Source organism: Ichthyophthirius multifiliis, assembly GCF_000220395.1.
Source record: "Ichthyophthirius multifiliis unplaced genomic scaffold scaff_1120509251357, whole genome shotgun sequence".
NCBI lineage: Eukaryota > Ciliophora > Oligohymenophorea > Hymenostomatida > Ichthyophthirius > Ichthyophthirius multifiliis.
This window is the reverse complement of record NW_004085952.1, coordinates 2,062-21,693: the sequence shown is the minus strand read 5'-3', so window position 1 is coordinate 21,693 and position 19,632 is coordinate 2,062. Positions and strand designations below refer to the sequence as shown.

General features: G+C 19.4%; 5 protein-coding genes across 5 annotated transcripts, besides 17 other annotated features; 2 read left to right on the top strand and 3 right to left on the bottom strand. All coding sequences in view use genetic code 6, as the record gives it.

Annotated features, from left to right (window-relative positions):
• Positions 1-339: 339 nt before the first annotated feature.
• Positions 340-392: a microsatellite.
• Positions 346-387: a microsatellite.
• Positions 393-404: 12 nt separating the features above from the next.
• IMG5_188390 (protein kinase domain protein) lies at positions 405-1,755 on the top strand (the record flags this gene model as incomplete). Its single annotated transcript, XM_004027109.1, has 6 exons — positions 405-748; positions 810-881; positions 946-1,130; positions 1,182-1,498; positions 1,564-1,627; positions 1,697-1,755. 6 exons carry the CDS (start codon positions 405-407, stop codon positions 1,753-1,755), a joined length of 1,041 nt encoding a protein of 346 aa, XP_004027158.1.
• Positions 533-572: a microsatellite.
• A 1,188-nt stretch (positions 1,756-2,943) lies between the features above and the next one.
• On the bottom strand, positions 2,944-4,775 carry IMG5_188380 (kap beta 3 protein, putative). The gene has a single exon (XM_004027108.1). The coding sequence runs from the start codon at positions 4,706-4,708 to the stop codon at positions 3,083-3,085; it is 1,626 nt and encodes a 541-aa protein (XP_004027157.1). The 5' UTR covers positions 4,709-4,775; the 3' UTR covers positions 2,944-3,082.
• Positions 2,991-3,063: a microsatellite.
• Positions 4,776-4,781: 6 nt separating the features above from the next.
• On the bottom strand, positions 4,782-6,369 carry IMG5_188370 (kap beta 3 protein, putative; the record flags this gene model as incomplete). Its single annotated transcript, XM_004027107.1, has 2 exons — positions 6,181-6,369; positions 4,782-6,131 (listed from the first exon to the last, which is right to left on the bottom strand). Exons 1-2 carry the CDS (start codon positions 6,346-6,348, stop codon positions 4,782-4,784), a joined length of 1,518 nt encoding a protein of 505 aa, XP_004027156.1. The 5' UTR covers positions 6,349-6,369.
• Positions 6,354-6,419: a microsatellite.
• Positions 6,356-6,419: a microsatellite.
• A 106-nt stretch (positions 6,420-6,525) lies between these two features.
• Positions 6,526-6,571: a microsatellite.
• Positions 6,572-6,787: 216 nt separating this feature from the next.
• Positions 6,788-6,836: a microsatellite.
• Positions 6,813-6,891: a microsatellite.
• Positions 6,892-7,904: 1,013 nt separating this feature from the next.
• Positions 7,905-7,941: a microsatellite.
• Positions 7,942-8,826: 885 nt separating this feature from the next.
• Positions 8,827-8,879: a microsatellite.
• Positions 8,828-8,879: a microsatellite.
• Positions 8,880-9,257: 378 nt separating this feature from the next.
• Positions 9,258-9,292: a microsatellite.
• A 779-nt stretch (positions 9,293-10,071) lies between these two features.
• Positions 10,072-10,124: a microsatellite.
• Positions 10,125-12,218: 2,094 nt separating this feature from the next.
• Positions 12,219-12,273: a microsatellite.
• Positions 12,274-16,563: 4,290 nt separating this feature from the next.
• Positions 16,564-16,639: a microsatellite.
• An 808-nt stretch (positions 16,640-17,447) lies between these two features.
• On the bottom strand, positions 17,448-18,020 carry IMG5_188360 (hypothetical protein; the record flags this gene model as incomplete). Its single annotated transcript, XM_004027106.1, has 1 exon — positions 17,448-18,020. One exon carries the CDS (start codon positions 18,018-18,020, stop codon positions 17,448-17,450), a length of 573 nt encoding a protein of 190 aa, XP_004027155.1.
• A 421-nt stretch (positions 18,021-18,441) lies between these two features.
• IMG5_188350 (hypothetical protein) lies at positions 18,442-19,230 on the top strand (the record flags this gene model as incomplete). Its single annotated transcript, XM_004027105.1, has 2 exons — positions 18,442-18,678; positions 19,198-19,230. 2 exons carry the CDS (start codon positions 18,442-18,444, stop codon positions 19,228-19,230), a joined length of 270 nt encoding a protein of 89 aa, XP_004027154.1.
• Positions 18,703-18,732: a microsatellite.
• Positions 19,231-19,632: the final 402 nt, after the last annotated feature.

Sequence of the window (19,632 nt, the reverse complement as noted above, 5' to 3'; positions counted from 1 at the left end):
ATTAATTTATTATTATTATCACATTAATTAAAATACTTTTTTTTGTTCATTTGATATTTTAAAAATATTTGTAAAATAAAATTAAATATATAATTTATTAATAATATAAAATAAAAGTATTTAAAATTCAATTAATTTATTAGAAATTTATTTTATTATATTAAAATATCTATTTTCATTTTAAATATTTGATATTCTCTTTTTGTTAAATATACAAGCTATTATTATTATTATTTACGCACTTTACATATTTAAAAAAATAATATTATATAAGCTTTAAATAAATTAATAATATTGTATAATAATCAAAAAAAAAAATATTAAATAATTTTTATATCCATAAACAATAAAATAATAAATAATTAAAATATAAATAAATAAAATATATAAATTAAAACAAAAATATGTTAGAAAAGTAACATCAAAAAAACATTACTATAGAAGATTTTACATTAATAAATATGATTGGAGAAGGTGCATTTGCAAAAGTATATTTAGTTCGAAAAAAAGATAATTAAAAAATATATGCTTTAAAAATATTGAAAAAAAAACATATAGAATAAAAAAATATAACGAATCGAGTTATTCTTGAAAAAGATATTTTATCTAGTATACCACCTCATCCTTTTATAATTAAATTACATTATTCTTTTTAAAATTAAACAAAATTATTTTTCGTATTAGAATTTTGCTAAGGAGGAGAATTATTTAATATTTTGAGTTGTAAATAGAAGTTTGATGAGGAATAGTAATAAATTTATATTTATTTCTTTTTTTAATTATTTATGTTTTTCAAATTTACTATAAAGAGCAAGATTTTATGCTGCTTAAATTATTTTGGCACTGGAACATTTACATAATAATAATATCATATATAGAGAGTACATTTATTTATTTCTAGTTTATTTTTAAAATATATAACATGAAAATTTTTTTAAATAAAAGCTTAAAACCAGAAAATGTTATTTTAGACAGAGATGGATATATTAGAATATCTGATTTCGGACTCTCTAAAGATAAAATAGATTAAGAAAAATTTACATATTCATTATGCGGAACTCCAGAATATTTAGCACCTGAAATATTAAAAAAATAAGGACATGGAAAACCTGTTGATTGGTGGACGTTAGGTTTATTCTTTATATAGACATTATTTATTTTTTTATTTTGTTTTTCTTAAGGGAATTTAATATATGAAATGGTTACAGGAAATCCTCCTTTTTATATGACAAATGAAAATAATACTGATGAATTATATTAAAAAATATTAACATAAAATATTTAGCTTCCATCAAGTTTGTCGAAGCACTGTAAAGATTTATTAAACAGATTATTTGAAAAAAACCCGTTTGTAAGACTTGGAATTAACGGAGCAGAAGAGATTAAAGATCATCCTTGGTTTATGGATGTTGAATGGGATGTTATTTATAATAAATAATATGCAGCACCATTTATTCCTAAAGTTAAAAACGATATTGATGTTAGCAATTTTAGTGATGTATATTTCTTTTATTGTTCTTAAATTTTGAAACAATTAATATTACATATTTTTTTATATAAAAGAATTATGTAAGACAAGGAATTATTGATTCATATAATGACGGTGATATTTATAAAGAGTTTCCAAGTAATTTAATTATATACTTATAATTTACAAATAATATGAAATTATTTATTTTGTTTATTTTATAAAAAGATTTTTCATTTGCTAATAGTAGAAGTATGCTAAGTCAAAATAACATGGATTTAGAATGATTAATTTTTACTTTTTAATTTAAGAAAAATAACTTTTTAAAAAATTAATTATAAAATTATAAATATATATATATATATTATTTCAGATATATTTATTAATGGATTAATTTTAAATTTTTTATATCATTCATTATCTATTTAAAGCAAATATTTTAAAAATTATTTTTTTTATCTTCAAAATTAATCTTTTTTATGAAATAAAAAGATATTAAATACATATTTTTTAATTTTACTTTTTCGCTAGAAATTTCATTTAATTTTTTATAAATTTTTTCATGTTCTTAATTATATTCGCTAAACTATATTTATAGTATTTCAATAATAATATTGATTTTTATTTACTTTCATACTACTTTTTTAATCATTTTCATAAATAGTTTTATTTGAATTTTTAATACTTTCTGTAATATTTTCATAAAATTTTGTTATGTCATTTTCAAACCTTAAATTTTTTTAAAAAAATACTTATTATAAAATATTTCTGAAAATAATAAAAAAAAAAACATAATTGCAGCTTCTTAATTAAATGAATTTTTAATTTAATAATAAGACATATCAATAAAAATATTTTTGGCTTCGTTCAAAATTGTATAGACAAGGTGAGTTGTGCCATATTTCCAATTTTTGCATATGAGCTTATAATTTAAAAATAATTAATATTTTTAATTATAAAATAAATAAATTAAAATACACTCAAATCTAATTCTCCTGTTTCATAATTTATTAAAGGGTGATACATTTATTAAGGTTTAAAAGTTAATTTTGGTGGTTCTAATGGAAAGCTTTAAGGAAAATCTAATTAAAATTTAAATTTGCCATCTTTATATAACCCGTTTCTAACAAATATTATGCCATGCCATCCTTATAAAGCTTAAATATAATATTTAAAAAAAATATTTTACTATTTATATCATCTAATTAAGGAATTATATACATTCCATTTTATTATCCATATAATAGTAGTAATTTACTATTTTTTTATTAATTTTTAATTATACTATTATTTTAAATACTATTCAAATAAAATTGTATGATTCCTAATTTATTCGTTTGTTAATTACTATCTCATTTATGGAGATATTTATATTAAAAACTCATTTATATTATTTTATAAAGCAGAGTCCATTTTTTTAATAAAATAAAAATAATTATTTATTAATAAATAAAATAATAATAATAATTTAAAAAAAATAAAAAAATTAAAAAATATTTAAAGAAATTTAAATACATAAAATAAATAAAAAATTAATATTTTTTATTTGAAATAAAATTATTTAATTTCTTTTTTTAAAAAAATATATTATATTTGAAATAAAAAAAAAATCATTCACAAAGTTTAAATATACTTTTAAGATTCCTCATTTAATATAAATGTCTTGATATTTTATTATTACCAATTTCCGATATTTAAAAGTGTATTTTTAACTTAAGGCATGATATCTACAAATGCTTAATTTTATTCTTTATAAAGAACACACAAAAGTTCATGTAAATTACAAGCTTCTTCCAAATCTTCTTTAATAGGCATTTTTTCAAATGATTTCAAAAACAAGTTGTTTTTTAAGCCTTAATCATTAATTTAATACAAAGCAATTTTGAAAATACAGGCAATAACATTTTCAAAAACAGTAGATTAACTACTAGTGTATAATTCATTTAAAGTTTCCAAAGCTAAATTCAAAAAAGGAGTAAATTATTCAACAGAAGCTCTTTTTGCGCATAATCCTATTCCAAAAACACTACTTTATTTAACATTAGAATCTTAGTAATTTTTAGCTAAATCAATAAATTTAGTTAATATATCAGGGAAGGCTTTACTAAATAATTGTACTGAACAATATTATAAAAATTCATCAAAAGTACATAAAGAAGTATTTAATTCACTATCAGTAGAATTCTCTTTAGTGAAAACTTCAAAAAAGTCAGGAAGAATGCTATTTACGACGACGTTTTCCAATGTAGGGAATAATCTTACTATTTATCCAATTATATCTATCATGTTTTGCATTATTTCATTAGCTTCATCGTATTTTTCCTCAAATTCTTCTTAAGTGGCCTCATCCATGTCTTCATTAGCGTATTCTTTTTTAACATCTTTTTTCAAGAGTTTACATAAAGATAAACTTTCTGAAAGACATTAAAGAATTTATGTTCCGAATTCTGTATTTAAAGTTTCTTATGATTAAATAGTTTTGAAACATTCAGCAAGATTGGCTTAAAGAAGTACTATTTCTTCATCATTTTGAATTTTTATTGCATTTTAGAATTATTAGATTACTTTGGGAACTATTTTATTTAAAGCTACAGTTCTTTCTTGTATAGGTAAAGCTTATAAAATTGTAACTAAAGTTTTTATTGAGTTTTCTTTTATGGCTTTTGAATTTCTATAACTCATATGTTCGAGTAAAACATCCAGAGTCTATTAGGCATAAGGATAAAATGAAGTTTTAGTAGCATTAGCTATTTAATATAAAGAGTGGAAAGCTTCTATTTTTTATTCCAAAGCTGCTGTATTTAATTCTAAAGTTTTCAAACCTCCCAACATATGTAAATCAAAGGTAACCTTTTGAATTTTTCCATTTGTAGTATTATTTTTAGTTTAGGCTGATAAAGGTTCATCTATTTTAGCTTCAATAGATAGAGTTAAACCTTAGAAAACATAAGGAAATACTAAAGGAAGATAATGTGAGAAATCTCCTTACATTGCTTCTGCAATTTATCCATAAACAATAAGAATAGGAGGGTGATGAAGATCATCTTTTTCCTAAGAAAACTATTTTTACATTCCAATTAGAGAATTCATAATAACAGTAGAATCTTTTTAGAATAACTCTTTATTATCTTTTATTGAAGTTAGTAAATATCCTATACATTCAATAGTATGAACTCTGAGACTAATTTATTAAATAGTATCCCTAGGGACTGTACTTAATAAATTTTATAAACCAGGCATGAATGAATTATAGAAAGTAGTAAAATGCTTTTATAAAGTAAATGCAATAGTGGAAAGACAAATTAAAGTTTCCTCAAGTAATCTTTAGTTAGTATTAGTAATATTTTATTAGAAAATAAGAGATATTTTAGACAAAATATGTTCTGCATTAGAATTTAAGGGTGTATTTTTATCTTCGAGATCTTTACAGTAATTTATTATTGATTAAATTGCTCTATATTGGAGTTTAATGTTGGTACTTTCTAAATTTTAAGAATAGTCTAAATAATGATTTCGCCATAGTTTCTTATAATTCAGGTGTGTATTCAGCTGCTAATAAAGAAAAAGCTGTTAAAGCAGCATATTATATACGAGGGTTTTCCTAATTATTATGCACTGCCTATTTAATCATCAAAACCAAGTTTTATAAATCTTCCTATTTGCAAATTTCTTTACTTCCTTCAGCTAGATAAGCAATGGCGTTTATTCCGGCGCATTAGACATTCCATTAATTATTTTAAAGTACAGCTTCCTTTATTAAAGGTGCAAAAAGTGGGAAAAGGAATTTATTTCCTAACTCATACCCAATTTTAGCCAAAGTTTCTTCTGCAGCTGAAGCTGCATCGTTTTAGGAAAGTTTATTATCTTCTAATTCCTCAGTCCATTCTTCTAAGGAAAGTTGAGAAGACTCTGCCATTAATTTCATAATAGAAAAAATAGTTTTTTATTTAAAAACATCACTTTTTCTAACTTAAGCATTATTAGTAGCACATAAAGTCAATATAGCTGTTAATGCTTTAATTCTAATGGCAGCTGAGATAAAATTGTCCAAAATTTCAGTAAATAAATTCAAGAAATCATTAGTTATTTATTTAACGAATTTAGGGTGAGTTTCTATTAAATCAGTGATAGAAGTAAGACTAGTTAGGCCACTTTCTTCATCTGCTTTGAGGCAGTTTACACATTTTGAGATTAAAAGTGGAAATACATCAGAGAATTTTCTTAAGTTATTTTCATCTTCAATAGAATTTAAGAATGTTACTAAGCTTTTCAAGGATAAACTTTATACTAAAGGGTCTTTGTCTTCTAAATAATGCATAAAAATGGATGAAATTTTAGAAGAGTTTTGCATTAATTAAGTGTCATCAAATGAATATTCGCAAGATATTTCAATTAAGTACATTAATCCTTTCTTTATATTTGATTCGGTGGTCTAACTATATTTTGTTATTAAGTTTATTAAATTATCAGAAGAATTAGATTAAGTGTATATCTTAACAAGGATTTCGAATACACGTTTCAAATATACTACTTTGCGTTCAGCTGTTATAGTTGATTCTAGAGTTTGAGTCATTTATTAGAGAATGTCTTAAGGGATTTTTTATAAATTTTCAGTCTTATCTATATATTGTTTTTTTAAAAGGATAGCAGCTAATTCATTGCACTTTTTTTTTTTTTTTTTTTTTAAGAAATTATATATGGGATATATTTACTTCTGGTTTGCGTAGATTTAATGCAGATAAATATTCGAAAATACCTCCAGTAAAATCTGCAGAGGGAATCTAGTTTAAAAATTCTTCAGCTGATTTTCTTTTTACTTCTTCATTGCAAAAAAGGAAACTTTCAAGAGCTTCTGATATATTTTAAAAGGCAGTTGCCATTATTATTTTATTTTATTTTTCTTGTTATTTTTTTAATTTTATTTTTTGTCTTTTTTTTTTTTATTATTTTTGTAAATTTGTACTTTTTTAATATGTTTTTTTGTCTATCCGCAAAATAAAAATTATTCAAATTTGGAGGGAAAGAAAAAAAGTGTTTGTAAATAAAAACCGGTTTTTTTTTTATAATTTAATATTATTGTGTTTTTTAATTTCATTATTATTGAAAAAACAAATATTATTCATGTCCTGAAATTAAAATATAAAAGTGAATTTTTACATTCTTAATAAATTAATAGTCTCATTTATTATTTTTGCATTACAATAAAAATAATATATTATAACAAATATGAATAATATTTCCATAATTTTATATTAATAATATAAAATTAAAGGATAAATATAAAAATATAATATTTATTTCTTTGTTAAAAAGTAAGTAAAAAATTATAGTCTATAAACAATATAAAAAATATCCTCTATAAATAATAATAATAAAAAAAAAATCATCCTTCTAAATATTATATATAATAAAAATAAAAATATATTATATATAAAATATCTAAACTTTTATCAAATTATATAAAATTTATAAAATAAAAATATCATCAAAACTAAAATACAGAAAATCCAAAACAAATAAGCAAATATTCATTTTAGTTACTACTCTCTTTAACTAAATCAATAATTCCAAAAGCTTATTTCTAAACTTCAAACTTATTAAATTCAATACTTTGAAACACAGAATTTCTTGTAGGCATTCCGACTTCAATAGATTTTTTAAGATTCGTAATTATTTTAATATACTAAATGAGATTTTTATCTTCATTTAAATAAAATTCAATCTGATTTATTTTTTCGTTTTATTCAATATCAAATTCAATAGTATTAATATTACATTTTATTTTTTATACTTAATTAACATTGCAATTTCCTTCCAAAACTTCTCTTCCAGATTAGTAAAAAGCTTAATATCCAAATATTTTTGAATCTTTCCAATAAAAATTTATTTTATTTATAAGACATTCTCCATTTATTATTTCTGAATCATCTTAAAGCATTATTTAGGAATTAATTTTTCCTGCATATTTTTTAATCATTTTTTATTATTAATTCGTTTCTTCTTAAATAATTGGTGTTTTATATGTTTTTTCTTTACTTTATTATACTATTTATAGATATTAATCTTATTGGATTGTTTATATATATTATGAATTCTAAAACTAAAATGTAGAGAAATTTAGTAAGGGATTTAACATTTTAAACCTAATATTTTGTTTTAAGTTCTCACATAAAGTAATTATTATTTATATTTCTTTTTCATTTTCTTTTATTTGCGTTTAAAGTTTTTCTTTTTTATATGTTAATTCTTATTTTTAGTTTAAATAATTTTTCATTTTTTAATTATGATTTTTTTCTCTTTTTTAAAGAAGCTTTTATAAGATTTTTATTTTTTCATTTACATTAGTATAATTTTCCATAGTCGGACAATTTAAAAATTAAAAAATATCTTTTACATCTTTCTTTTTTTAGTTACTAATTGTGTTTTTCTACTAGCTTTATTTTTATTATGATTGTTATTATTATTTTTATTATGGTGATTATATTTAATATTAAACATACTATTATTGAATATTTAACTGTTCTTATTCTTATATAGGTTACTTTAGTTCTAATTATGGCTATTTATTTTGTTAAGGAAATTAAAAGCTAAGTTATGAATATTTATTTTTTATTTTATCAATCATTTTTTGCTTTTTATCTAAATTATTAACATTTTAATCATATTATTACTAAAGACTTTATATTTTAGATTAAAGGTATTAAATATAACTCCTGGCCTATTAATAATTTTTGAAAACTTCTTCATGATTTCCATTATTCTATTTTTCTAAATTATCTGTATATTTTAAATATACTTTATTTTCAGATTATTATTTTTTTATCGAATCTTAAAGTTATTCGATTTAATTTTTTTTATTAACATTTTCTTCTTATTTTCTTTAAGTTTCCTCTATCAAAATTGATGTTTTATCGAAATTTTGGAGTTTATCCAGTTATTTTTAATAATATTTTTCTTGATTTTCAATGTTTTATAACTCTCTTTTATATTTTATAATTATTTTTTGTTCTTCTTCTTCTGATAATTAATAAGGAATTTATTCTTTTATTTTAGATTTTTCTAATTGTTATGTTAGTAAACTTAATTAATTATTTAGTTTTTAATTTTATTTTTATAATTCATCTATCGCTTAACTATTTTTTTTTATTTGTTCATTCATAACTATAATTTATTCTTTTTGTTTTTTAGGGCTTTCAAATTGTATTGTATTAACTTATTTTTTATTTTTCATGTTTTCTTATTTCTTGCAATCAAATTTAGAATAATTTTTTAGTTTTATTTGTGGTTAATATAATTTTTTAATAATATTTTTATTTAATTGATTAATTTTATATAATAAGTAAATATCTCTAATTTTTTAAAAAAAATTAATAATAACAAAAAAAATTATATAAAAAAAAAATATAAAAAATAATAATAAAATATTTGAATGATATTTTATCGAAAAATATCATTTTTATTAAATCTTAATGATAAATGCAATATTCATGCGTTAATAATTTAAAAAAATAAAAATAAAGAAAATGAAATAAACATAAAATTTAAAATATATTTTATAAATTAAAATATAATCATAAACAATTTATATTAAAAAAATATATAAATTATATTTTAAAAAACATTAAATTTTTTGTTTAGAATGTATTATTCTTTATAAATTTAAGATCAGAAACAAAATATTATATTTTAAATATTTATTATATATAATGAGAAAAAAATAAATTAATACAAAAAAAAGTAAAATTTATATATTTAAAAAGAAAAAAAATAGCATCTAAAAAAAAGAGAAAAAATATATATAAAATATAAAATAAAAATAAAATAATAATAAAATTAAAAGAATTTTTATTTTAAAATGAATTAATTTAGTTAACTTTAATCAGAAGAAGCCTAAATGATAATGGCTCTTGTATTATCATAATAATTAAATGTAATTTTAAATTATTTCATATTAATTTCTCTATTGTTTAAATATTAAAAATCATATTTATATAAATAATATTTAGGTCTCAGATAATTAATAAGATAATTCTGTAAAAGTAGCAATAATATTAATATATTCAATAAAATTGAAATAAATATTTATTATTATTATTATAAAAAAAATATAATAAAAGGTATTTTTAAATAGGTTTATAAAGCAAAATTAAAAAGGGAAAATAATTTCTGAAATTTCTATTAATAGATTTAATATTATTTTATATTAAAGTAATTTTTTTTACTTATTAGAATTTATAAATTATTTTTTTAAAAAAGGCAAAATAATATAAAACACAAATTTAAATGATATTGTTTTAATTTTAGAAATAATAGAAATTTATATTTAAAATTTCGAAAATTTAATATAATTTGAAGGTAGAAAATAATAATATTTCTTTACAAAATAAAAAAATAAAACAAAAAAAGAATTATGGCCAAATATGAAATTATCATTTGCAAATATTTTATAGTTTATTAAATTTTCATTTGAATAAATACAAATTTAAGTAAATATAAAAAATTTATATTAAATATTTATAATATATAAATAATAGTAAAATATAAATGAATATACAAAAGAAATAATTTTGAAAATTTTAGATAATATACTTTGTATATTAAGAAAAATATTTAAATTAAAACATGAAGATATTTTATAGTTAAAAATTGAAAATATACATGAAGTAAAAAAAACAAAAGAATAAATATATTATAATAGTTTTATATAAAAAAAATAGAAATTAAAAGAAAATTAATTAATCATTTAATTATCATAAGAAAGATAAGAAGAAAAAAATTTTGAAAGTGCAATTATTGTTGAAGACTAAAATAATGTAAATTAAATATTTGATTTCAATGATGATATGTAATATATATCCTAAAAAATAATATTAAAATAAATATTTTATTTTATTTTTTTTTAAAAAAAATAGTGTTTTCTCAGAAAATGCTTATTAACATAAAATACAAAGATCTTTTAGAAAATATTTAACTTCAAAAAGTGAATTTATAAAGTAATATATTCAAATAATTTAATTTTTGATAAGAAATAATATATTATAAGAAAAAAATATATAATTAATATTCTTAATTTCTGAATTAATATGTAATAAAAAAATAAAAAAAATTCGAAGAAATTAAAATATAAAAAAAATAGAATAAAAAAATGTTCTTAATATAAAATTTATGAAATATCTATTGGAAAATTTAATTCCTGAAATTATAAATAAACCTACAAAAAGTAATTTGAATTTACTTGTAGAAATAATTTAAGATAAAATCATTAAAGAATAACTAGGAAAAGAATCAAAAGTAAAAAAAATTATTTATTTAATCTACAAAAAAATAAAACAAAAAAATAGCTAGAAACATTAATTTAAATATTAAGAATTTTAGACTAAAATTGGTTTGATAAAAATATTGATTTTTTTTAAGGTTTTAAAATTAAGTTTAAAGAAATTCTTGAATGTTTTTAAGACTTGAATGTTAAAAATACTGAAAAAATTGAAAAAATTGAAATTTTAAATGATTTTTTTTAAATCACTATAACTTTTTTATCAAATTTATTAAAAAAAGATAAAATAAATCCTGTGGCAGAAGAGAAAAGTTCTAAAAAAATAAAAAAAGTTTTCGAAATTTAAGATGAAAATAATCTTTTACTTAATGAAGTTGATTTTTTTTAAAAAGAAATATCTAAAAAAGGAAATTAAGAAAGCATTAAATAATAATTAAATATACTTTAATAAATGTTATAAATATATAAATAAATAAGTGAAAATGAAATTTATTTAAAGGAAATTAGCAATAATATTGATATTTAGGTTTTGGATAATTTCATGTAAATAATGCTTGAATAAGAAAACGAAACATAAAGTGAGCTATGTAAAATAATGTTAATTTTTATAAATTAAAATACTTAATTTAGTGGAGAGTTGGTAAAATAAGTAAAACAAAGGTTAAATGGAGAAATTAATAATCCTATTTTAAGTATTTTATTGAAAATTTATTTAAATTTGTAATAAAAAAATAATAATAATTAAGAAAATTAAATAAAATAATTAAATGATAAAATTCTCTAGATTTTCTTTTTAAGAAAACAGTAAAATAATCTGAAAAATTGGCATTTTCTTCTCATTAATTTATTTATTTTTAATTTTTAAGATAAAGAATAATTACTTTAAAAATTTATTTAAAATTGTAATTATTAATAACCTTATTTAGAAATATTTCTTTTTATGATTTATTCTATTTTAATTCCTGGAAATAGTAATGTATTTGAAAATAAAATAAAGAAAATAATAATTAACCTTTTACAATAAAAAGAATTAGTTTAAATGAATGAAAATATAAATTTAAATAATTTTATTTAGATTAATGGATAAAATATCAAAAAAATAAACATTGCCTAAATTTCTTTAACAAATTTAAATATTTCCAAAAACACAAAAGATGCTTTTTTAAATTTAGTAAAAGATATTAACCTAAATTTAAATGAAATTATAGCTAAAAAAAGAGAAAATTTGGATTTTGTATTTATTCTTTTGGTTTAGCTTAATAAATTTGCTTAAATGATGGATTGGTAGTTCCCTAAAAATGCTTTGAGTGAAAATTTTGATAATTTGTAAGATTTCTGCTCAATTAAAAATGGAAAAAAAACAGTTCAAATTTTAAATCAATTATGTGAAGATAAAAATTACAATTATTTCCTTATATTAATTCTTTTAATTAGATAAAACTATATAATTTCTTTAAATGAAAAGAAGAAAAAAAAAATAATAATAATAATAATAATAATAATAATAATAATAATAATAATAATAAATAATTATGATGGAAATCGAAGATAATCGAGAATCTCAATTTATTAATTAAGCAACTATGGAAAATATATTAGGGATATTAAAATAATTATATGCTTAAAAAGAATTTATTAAATAAAAAATTTCTCAATAAATTTTTGGATTAGATAATTATTATTCATTGATTTTTGAAGATTAGGATTTATTTTCTGTTTAAGATGATAAAAAAGTTGGTTTTTTATAAAAAGCAACCGAAAAAATACAAAAAGAAGTTAATAGAATTATTGAAAATGTAAAAAAAGGTGGAAGCAATAATTTGTTTTACATTGGCGAGTTATTTTTGCTTGCCTTCTGGCCTGTTTACTACTTAAAAACTAATGAGAACTAACAAGATATCAATTAATATATAATATATAATATGTGTATTAAAGAATTGCTTTTTTTCGTCGACTAATATTTCTTATCAATAGAAAATAAATAAAAAGAATAACAAGAAGTATTTTTCGGATAATTCGTTAAATAAATAGTTATGTATGAACTTTTAAATTAAGAAAATAAAAAATAAACTAATATTTTATCTTTTGGAAAACTAAGACTTATTTAAGAAACAATTGAGAATAAAACAAATTTTTATTTTTTCATTTAAAAATTTATTAAATATTTGAAAGCCTGTAGCTTCTTAGAATTAATTATTAGAACAAATTACTTATAAGATAATAAAGAAACTAATTAAAGCACAATTTATAATATAATACATTATTTATATTCTGATATCAAAAATAATATTAATAATCACAAAATATTATGCCTTTTATATGTTTTTCCAGATTCTAATAATTAAGAAAACGATAATATAACAATTGGTAATCCTGTTTTTTATAGTTTATGTAAAAAAATATTTAAAAAAGTGTTCAGTTATTATCCTAATGATTTATTTTCTTAAGGAAAAAATATATTTTTATAACTTATATTTTAACATCCAAAAAAAGAAAATTCGAATTGGTTAGAAACTATTGATTTAGTTAAAGTTTGTTTTGAATTTTCTGATAATCAAAATTTTTCTGAAAAAAATCATAGTCAAAATAATTAATAAAATAAACAAATTTTATCTGAAATTCTCAAAAATACAAATAGCTCTTAATAATAAGAAGATTTAAAAAATAAGTAAGATTTCCTTATAAGCGCTTTCGAAGCAAAAAAAATTTTCAGTTAAAATTTTTTAAAAAACCTTCTTTTTATTTTCTAAAACGAGCCTTAAATAATCCAAAATTTTATAGTAGATTGTGAATTTTCATAATCCAAAAAAGAAGAAAACGAAAAAAAATATGTTTTGGCCTAATTTATGTCTTTTCTAGAAACTGTAATGAAAGAATGTAAAAATAATTAAACTGATAATAGTAAACTACTAATAAAAAGTATATCCTAACTATCATGTTCATTTGTATAATTTTTAATTAATGAAACTAAATATATACTAATGTAACAATAAAATATAGAAGAAAAAACAACGATAATTTAAAATAATTGTGAGTGTTTAATAAAAATCCTTTTGTTTATATTTTCTTACTATACAAATGAATAAAAAGACTATTGTGAGCTTATAAATGATGTTTTAATTTCTTGAATTTTCTTGCTGAAAACTATTAAGTATTATGTGAGAAATATTACATAGAAATATTTTTAGTAATAATTTTGTAGTTAAGACACACTAGTGAGAATGAAAAAAATGATATTTTATAAAAATAATAAAAGGAAAACTAAATGTAATAAGAACTTACAAGCATTATATCTCCTAATTTCATTAAAAGTGAGGATAACTCAGAACTTTCTAAAGAATAATTACTAGAAGAATACGAAAAAAAATACTTCTAATTAACTTCAACATTTTTTTCTAAAGAAAATTATAACTCATGCACTCTAGTTAAATATTAATCAAAACACATCGATTAAATATTCTATAAATGTCACACTTGTAATATTGCATTGCAAAACTATGTCATTTGCTCCTGGTGTGCTTTTACTTGCCATAATAAACATGATATTTATTATCATAAAGTCTGTTCTGGAACATGTGATTGTGTAGAAAAAGGTCCCAGTGGTATATTTTAGTTATATATTTATTTTAAATATAATTTTGTATTTTTTAGGTATTTGTAAAGCTGAGAAAGAAATAAAAAAAAAGGAAAGCCCAAAAAATATTTATAAAGATAGAATTTTTTAATTCGAGTAATTAATGTTAAACGAAAGTAATGAAGTTCCTTCAGAATTAATAGACTTTTATTTAAAAACGAAAGAAACTAACAGTAATTACGAGTTCTATAGGTAAGACAACAATAGTAACATGTTTGCGTTAGGACGAAGTGTTTTAGAAAAACATTAAAAAAACAGTTTTATTGAAGAATAAGAAGAATAGGAAGAAATAGAAAATGAGGACGATGATTTTATAGAAATGGAAGAATAAGAAGAAGAGGAAGAAGACAAAAATTAAAATAATACCATAAATTAAAATAATTAAGAAAATTTATTCTTAAGTGATTCTGAAACTTCTAAAAAATCGATTAAAAATAATAATAAAGAAATATTCCCTAGTATAAAGAAAGAAGAAAAATAAATCAAAAACAACGAATTTTCTGAAGAAGAATCTAATTTAAGTATTGACAATATATAATCTTCTCCTATAAAATAGTTTTATTAAACTAATGAAAAAATAACACAATCAAAATAATAATAATAATAATTATAGCAATAAATATATACTAACTCCAAAATAGATATTTTCTTATAATCCATATTCCAAAATTAATACATATCCTAAAACCTACTAAACAATATTTTTACATATTCTTAATAAAAGCTAGACTTCATACTATAAAACTGGAACTAAATTGCTACTTCAACTAAAAAAAATTCTCGCAAATTTTCTTTAGCAAATAAATCTTTACAAACATAAACTGACTTCAAGTTTATTCCTGAAATAAAACTCAAATAAATCTAAGAAATAACCTAAGGAAAGATTCTCACAAAACTCTACAAAAATGGTATCCTAGATATGACAGTCCGAGAAGACTATACTGTAGAAAAAAACAGTTTCTTAATGTAAGGAGCTTTTAATCTTTAACCAAGTGCCCCAATGATAATTCGCTCCCCGATAGATTACAATAGTGAAAATACAATAATTGTGGCCAACGGAATGAAAGTAATGATATTAGACAAACAAAAACTAATCCTAAAAATAAGTGATAATATAAAAGAAAACGATTACAATAAGTACATTTTAGTTCCTTAAGGAGAAATATAAGTATTACATTAATATTAGGTAGACTTTATAATTTTCCATGTACAGTTTTCACCCAAAAATCCATTAGTAGTGGCCGTATGTGGTCGTGTGATTTCCCAAATACAAATTTTTAAGTTAAATGAAGAATCGAAAGCTATAAAAATAATAAACTTATAACCAAAGAACTTCACTGAGTATTTAAATAAAATAAAATGGTTACCAAATAGTGAACAATATCTATTAGCAATGAATTTAAAATGTATTCGTTTTTACCAAATTAATATTGATAATGCTCAATCTTCATAAATAATAAAGTTTAATGCAAATGAATAGAGCGGAATTTTCAAAGACTTTTAAATTATATCAAAAACAAGTACTGACTTTTTACTTTTAGTAGCTTGTGCAGATGGTAAAATATATTACTAGGAGTTTTCTGTTAATTAAAAAGAAGATTTGACACTTTTTACTTACCTTATGTACCCTTCAGAGTTCATCTAGAAAAACTAAATTTGCATGTCGATTAATTATTCACTAAAATCAAATATATTGCACGTTTCATATAAAAATAATATCAATATTTTTGGAAAAATCGACTTTAAAAATTACAAAGTGACTAATTGCTATTCTTTTAGGCCTACTTAATCAGAAATAAAATCCTCTTAAGTCAGCTTTATTGAAAAAGGTTTCGAAATAATGACTAATATGAATGAAGTATATATAGATGAGAATTAGTCAATTAATATATGCTGTTTAAGAGATGCAAATAATTAAAATAATTACTCTGTACATAGCGGTTATTTAAGCGTTTTAAAACTGACAAACAATTAAATTATATTACAGCATCTTTAAGTATCTCCGAAAATAGAAGATGATAAAAAATGTGAAGGTTATTGTGTATTTTAATAAACATAAAATAATAAAAACAATATTTTTGTAGTCTTAAGTGTGCACGAAGATGGCTCAATGAATGCTTTTGGAATACTTTAAAATAGTATAAATTCTGTTATAGAAATGTAAAAAATTCTAAAGGAAAATGTTTCAATAAAATAATAATAATAATAATAATAATAATAATAATAATAATAATAATAATAATAATAATAATAATAATAATAAATTCAATAAGAAGATAAAAAAAAATCAACAAACCCGTTTGAAAATGACAATAGTTATAAACAATTAAAAGAATAGCTAAAAATACAAGATTTATCTAAAACTCCTCAAAATATACTAGTTAATTTTATGGAAAATTCAACTCTATTAAGAAGCGAAGCAGACATTCATTTGGACGCAAATGGAGTTTCTTGTGACTAATTATTAAAAAATACATCATATTCTTAAATAATCCTTACTAAAAACGAACATATTGATTTCGTTTTAAAAATCCTTAATAAATAATATTTAGTTACAGGAATAAGAGTTCGAATGTATATGCCCCCAAATACCGGTTAAGGGATTTATAAGTTAAAACTTTTTAATAGAGAAGTAAAAATAATGAACGCTACAAGCGATGATAAAAAAATTTTTGATATATCAATGTCTGTATTGGAAATCATATATTCTTATATCCAAAACTAAATTTCTTTTTCTTTATTTTCCTCTTCACCTTTTTCTATCAAAAACTCGCCCCATAACGAACTTAAGATAATTGCTATTGAAGCTTACGGAGTTACTATTTCTTAGTTTTAATTAGCCGAAAAAATAGAAAGTTTGAAATGTTCCCTTAAAATTATTAATAATAATTAACCTGTAAGTAATTCTTAACATTTAGTCCCTTAAGAAGAAGAAGAAAGTGAAAAGAAAGAGAAAATAAACTCAAAACTAGATTCTTTACTTTCTAATAATTCAATAATACTTCCCGTTGATTTTACTAAAAGAAGAATTTTTTTGAATTAAAATGTTGAAAATAGCGAAGTAAGAAATTTCATTAACGATCTAGATGCGTTAACTATTTAACTAAATCTTTTTTAATAATCCTAAAAAATATTTTCAGAAGAACTTTCGGATAAATTAAAAGCTTTTTCATTTGGTTTAAAAACAGTTCTAGTTTAACCTTAAATATAAGGTCAGAATAATAAATATTTATTAGCAAGTGTAAAAAGATGTTTAAAAACCATTCTTAATTTATACCAAATAATTAATCCAAGTGAAAAAATTATCCCCACTCATAAAATGTAGTATTCTACTTTTAAAATATAGTCGAGAATCGAGCATTTTATTGATTAGAATTAAAATTATATAATTGATGAATTAAACTTTATTGTCGAAAATTTGGTTAAAATTTCTCAAAAAAAAGTTACTTTGATATTCGCTATTTTCGCTTTATACCCAAAAATATTGAATTTGATAATAAAACATTTTTTTGTACTTATTAAAGCTGATTATGATATTAAAGTCGCCGAAAATATTATTTTTTAGTTATTAAAACTTTTCCTTTTACATTATTAATTTCTTAAAAACAAAGCTTCTTATTTATAAAGAAATTAAAATTTTACATTTGAAGTATTTTTTTTTTTAAACAACAAAAAAAATATAAAAAAAAATAAAAAATAGAATTTTGTTTATAATGAAAAACTGATCTAAAATTGTTAAGAAAATTTCAATTTGATATAATATTTCTTTAATGAATTAATAGATTCTAATTTAAGAAATAAAATTATGAATTTTGTTAAGTTTTTCTAAAATATTCTTAGAACAGAATGTTTTATTTTTTAGGAAGAATTTAAAAGGTAATAACCTAAAACTTTAGACTTTGCTTTTAATCTTTTCACTTATAAAGCTAAAAATTTAAATGATTATTAAGACTTAGAAATCGAAGAAAGCAAGAAAAACAAAAAAAAACTAAAAAATCTTCATAATAAGATCTAAGTATTGATAATAGAAATAATGACATTAAATCACAAAATTATTTAGAAGAAATGGGAAATTTAGGTTTACAAATGGCTGGTGATGCATATTTAGAAGGATTTGAAAATTTAAATGAAGAAGAAATGATGAAACTGGTTATATAAATAAGTCTATAAGAAAAAAATGGAGGAAATCCGGCCTAGAATTAACAAAATAATGAAGAAAATAATAGCAAAAAAAATTGGGATGAAGAAGATGAAGATTATAATTATTTAGAAGAAAACGAAGATGAGGAAGAATAAAAGAGTGTAAAAATATACTTATTTAATTTTAAAAAAATAATAAAAAAAAAAGTAATAAAATTCAGATAAAAAAATAAAAAATTAAATGGAAGAAGAAGAAATTGAAGAATAAATAAATTATTCTTTAATAAAATTACCTTTATATTAATTCGATATATCTACAGATTTAGTCTAATATTTTTCACAAAAAATAATTTCCAAAAAATCCCTTTCTAATGAACTTTTGATAATTTATTTACAATTAATAATTAGTCTAATAAAAATATAACCATTTTTACAATAATAAATAAGCAGATAAGCTCAATCATTATTAAATACATTTTTTGCTCTCATAAATATGATAAATGCAGATTTTTTGAATAAATAAGACAAAGGACTTTTAAAAACAGTTATCTTGTCAACAAAAATATTATGCGAATTAATTAAAAGCCCTCCATAAAATTAAAATAGTTAATAATAAATAACAAAAGGAAACGAAAAATCCAAAAACTAGAAATAATTTTATACTAGTTTTAAAAATTTTAGAGAAGAGTTTAAAAAGTAACTTAAGGCTTTTGAATTAAAAACAAAAGATTCATTAATCGAAAAAATATATATTATTTTTTAAAATCTAACTAAACATTTCGAGAGTAATAAAAGCTCACTCAAAATAGAATATTCTAACGGAGAAATATATTAAGTTACTCCTAAATAAATCCTAAAATAAACACCTACAGAAATAATAACTGAAGGTTTCAGAAATCCAGAGGAGTTTAATCAAAAACTCCCATAATTAATAGGAATGTTTGATTAAATAATATTTACAAACTTAATGAGCTTCATTTATTATTTACTTGAATTAGATAAATAAATCAACATTCCTAATTAAAATTCTTGGTGTGTCTTCCTTAGTGAGTCTTTAGTTTCTCCTTTAACTTCTTTTATTTGCCCTTCTAGAACTAAAAGATTATTATAATTATT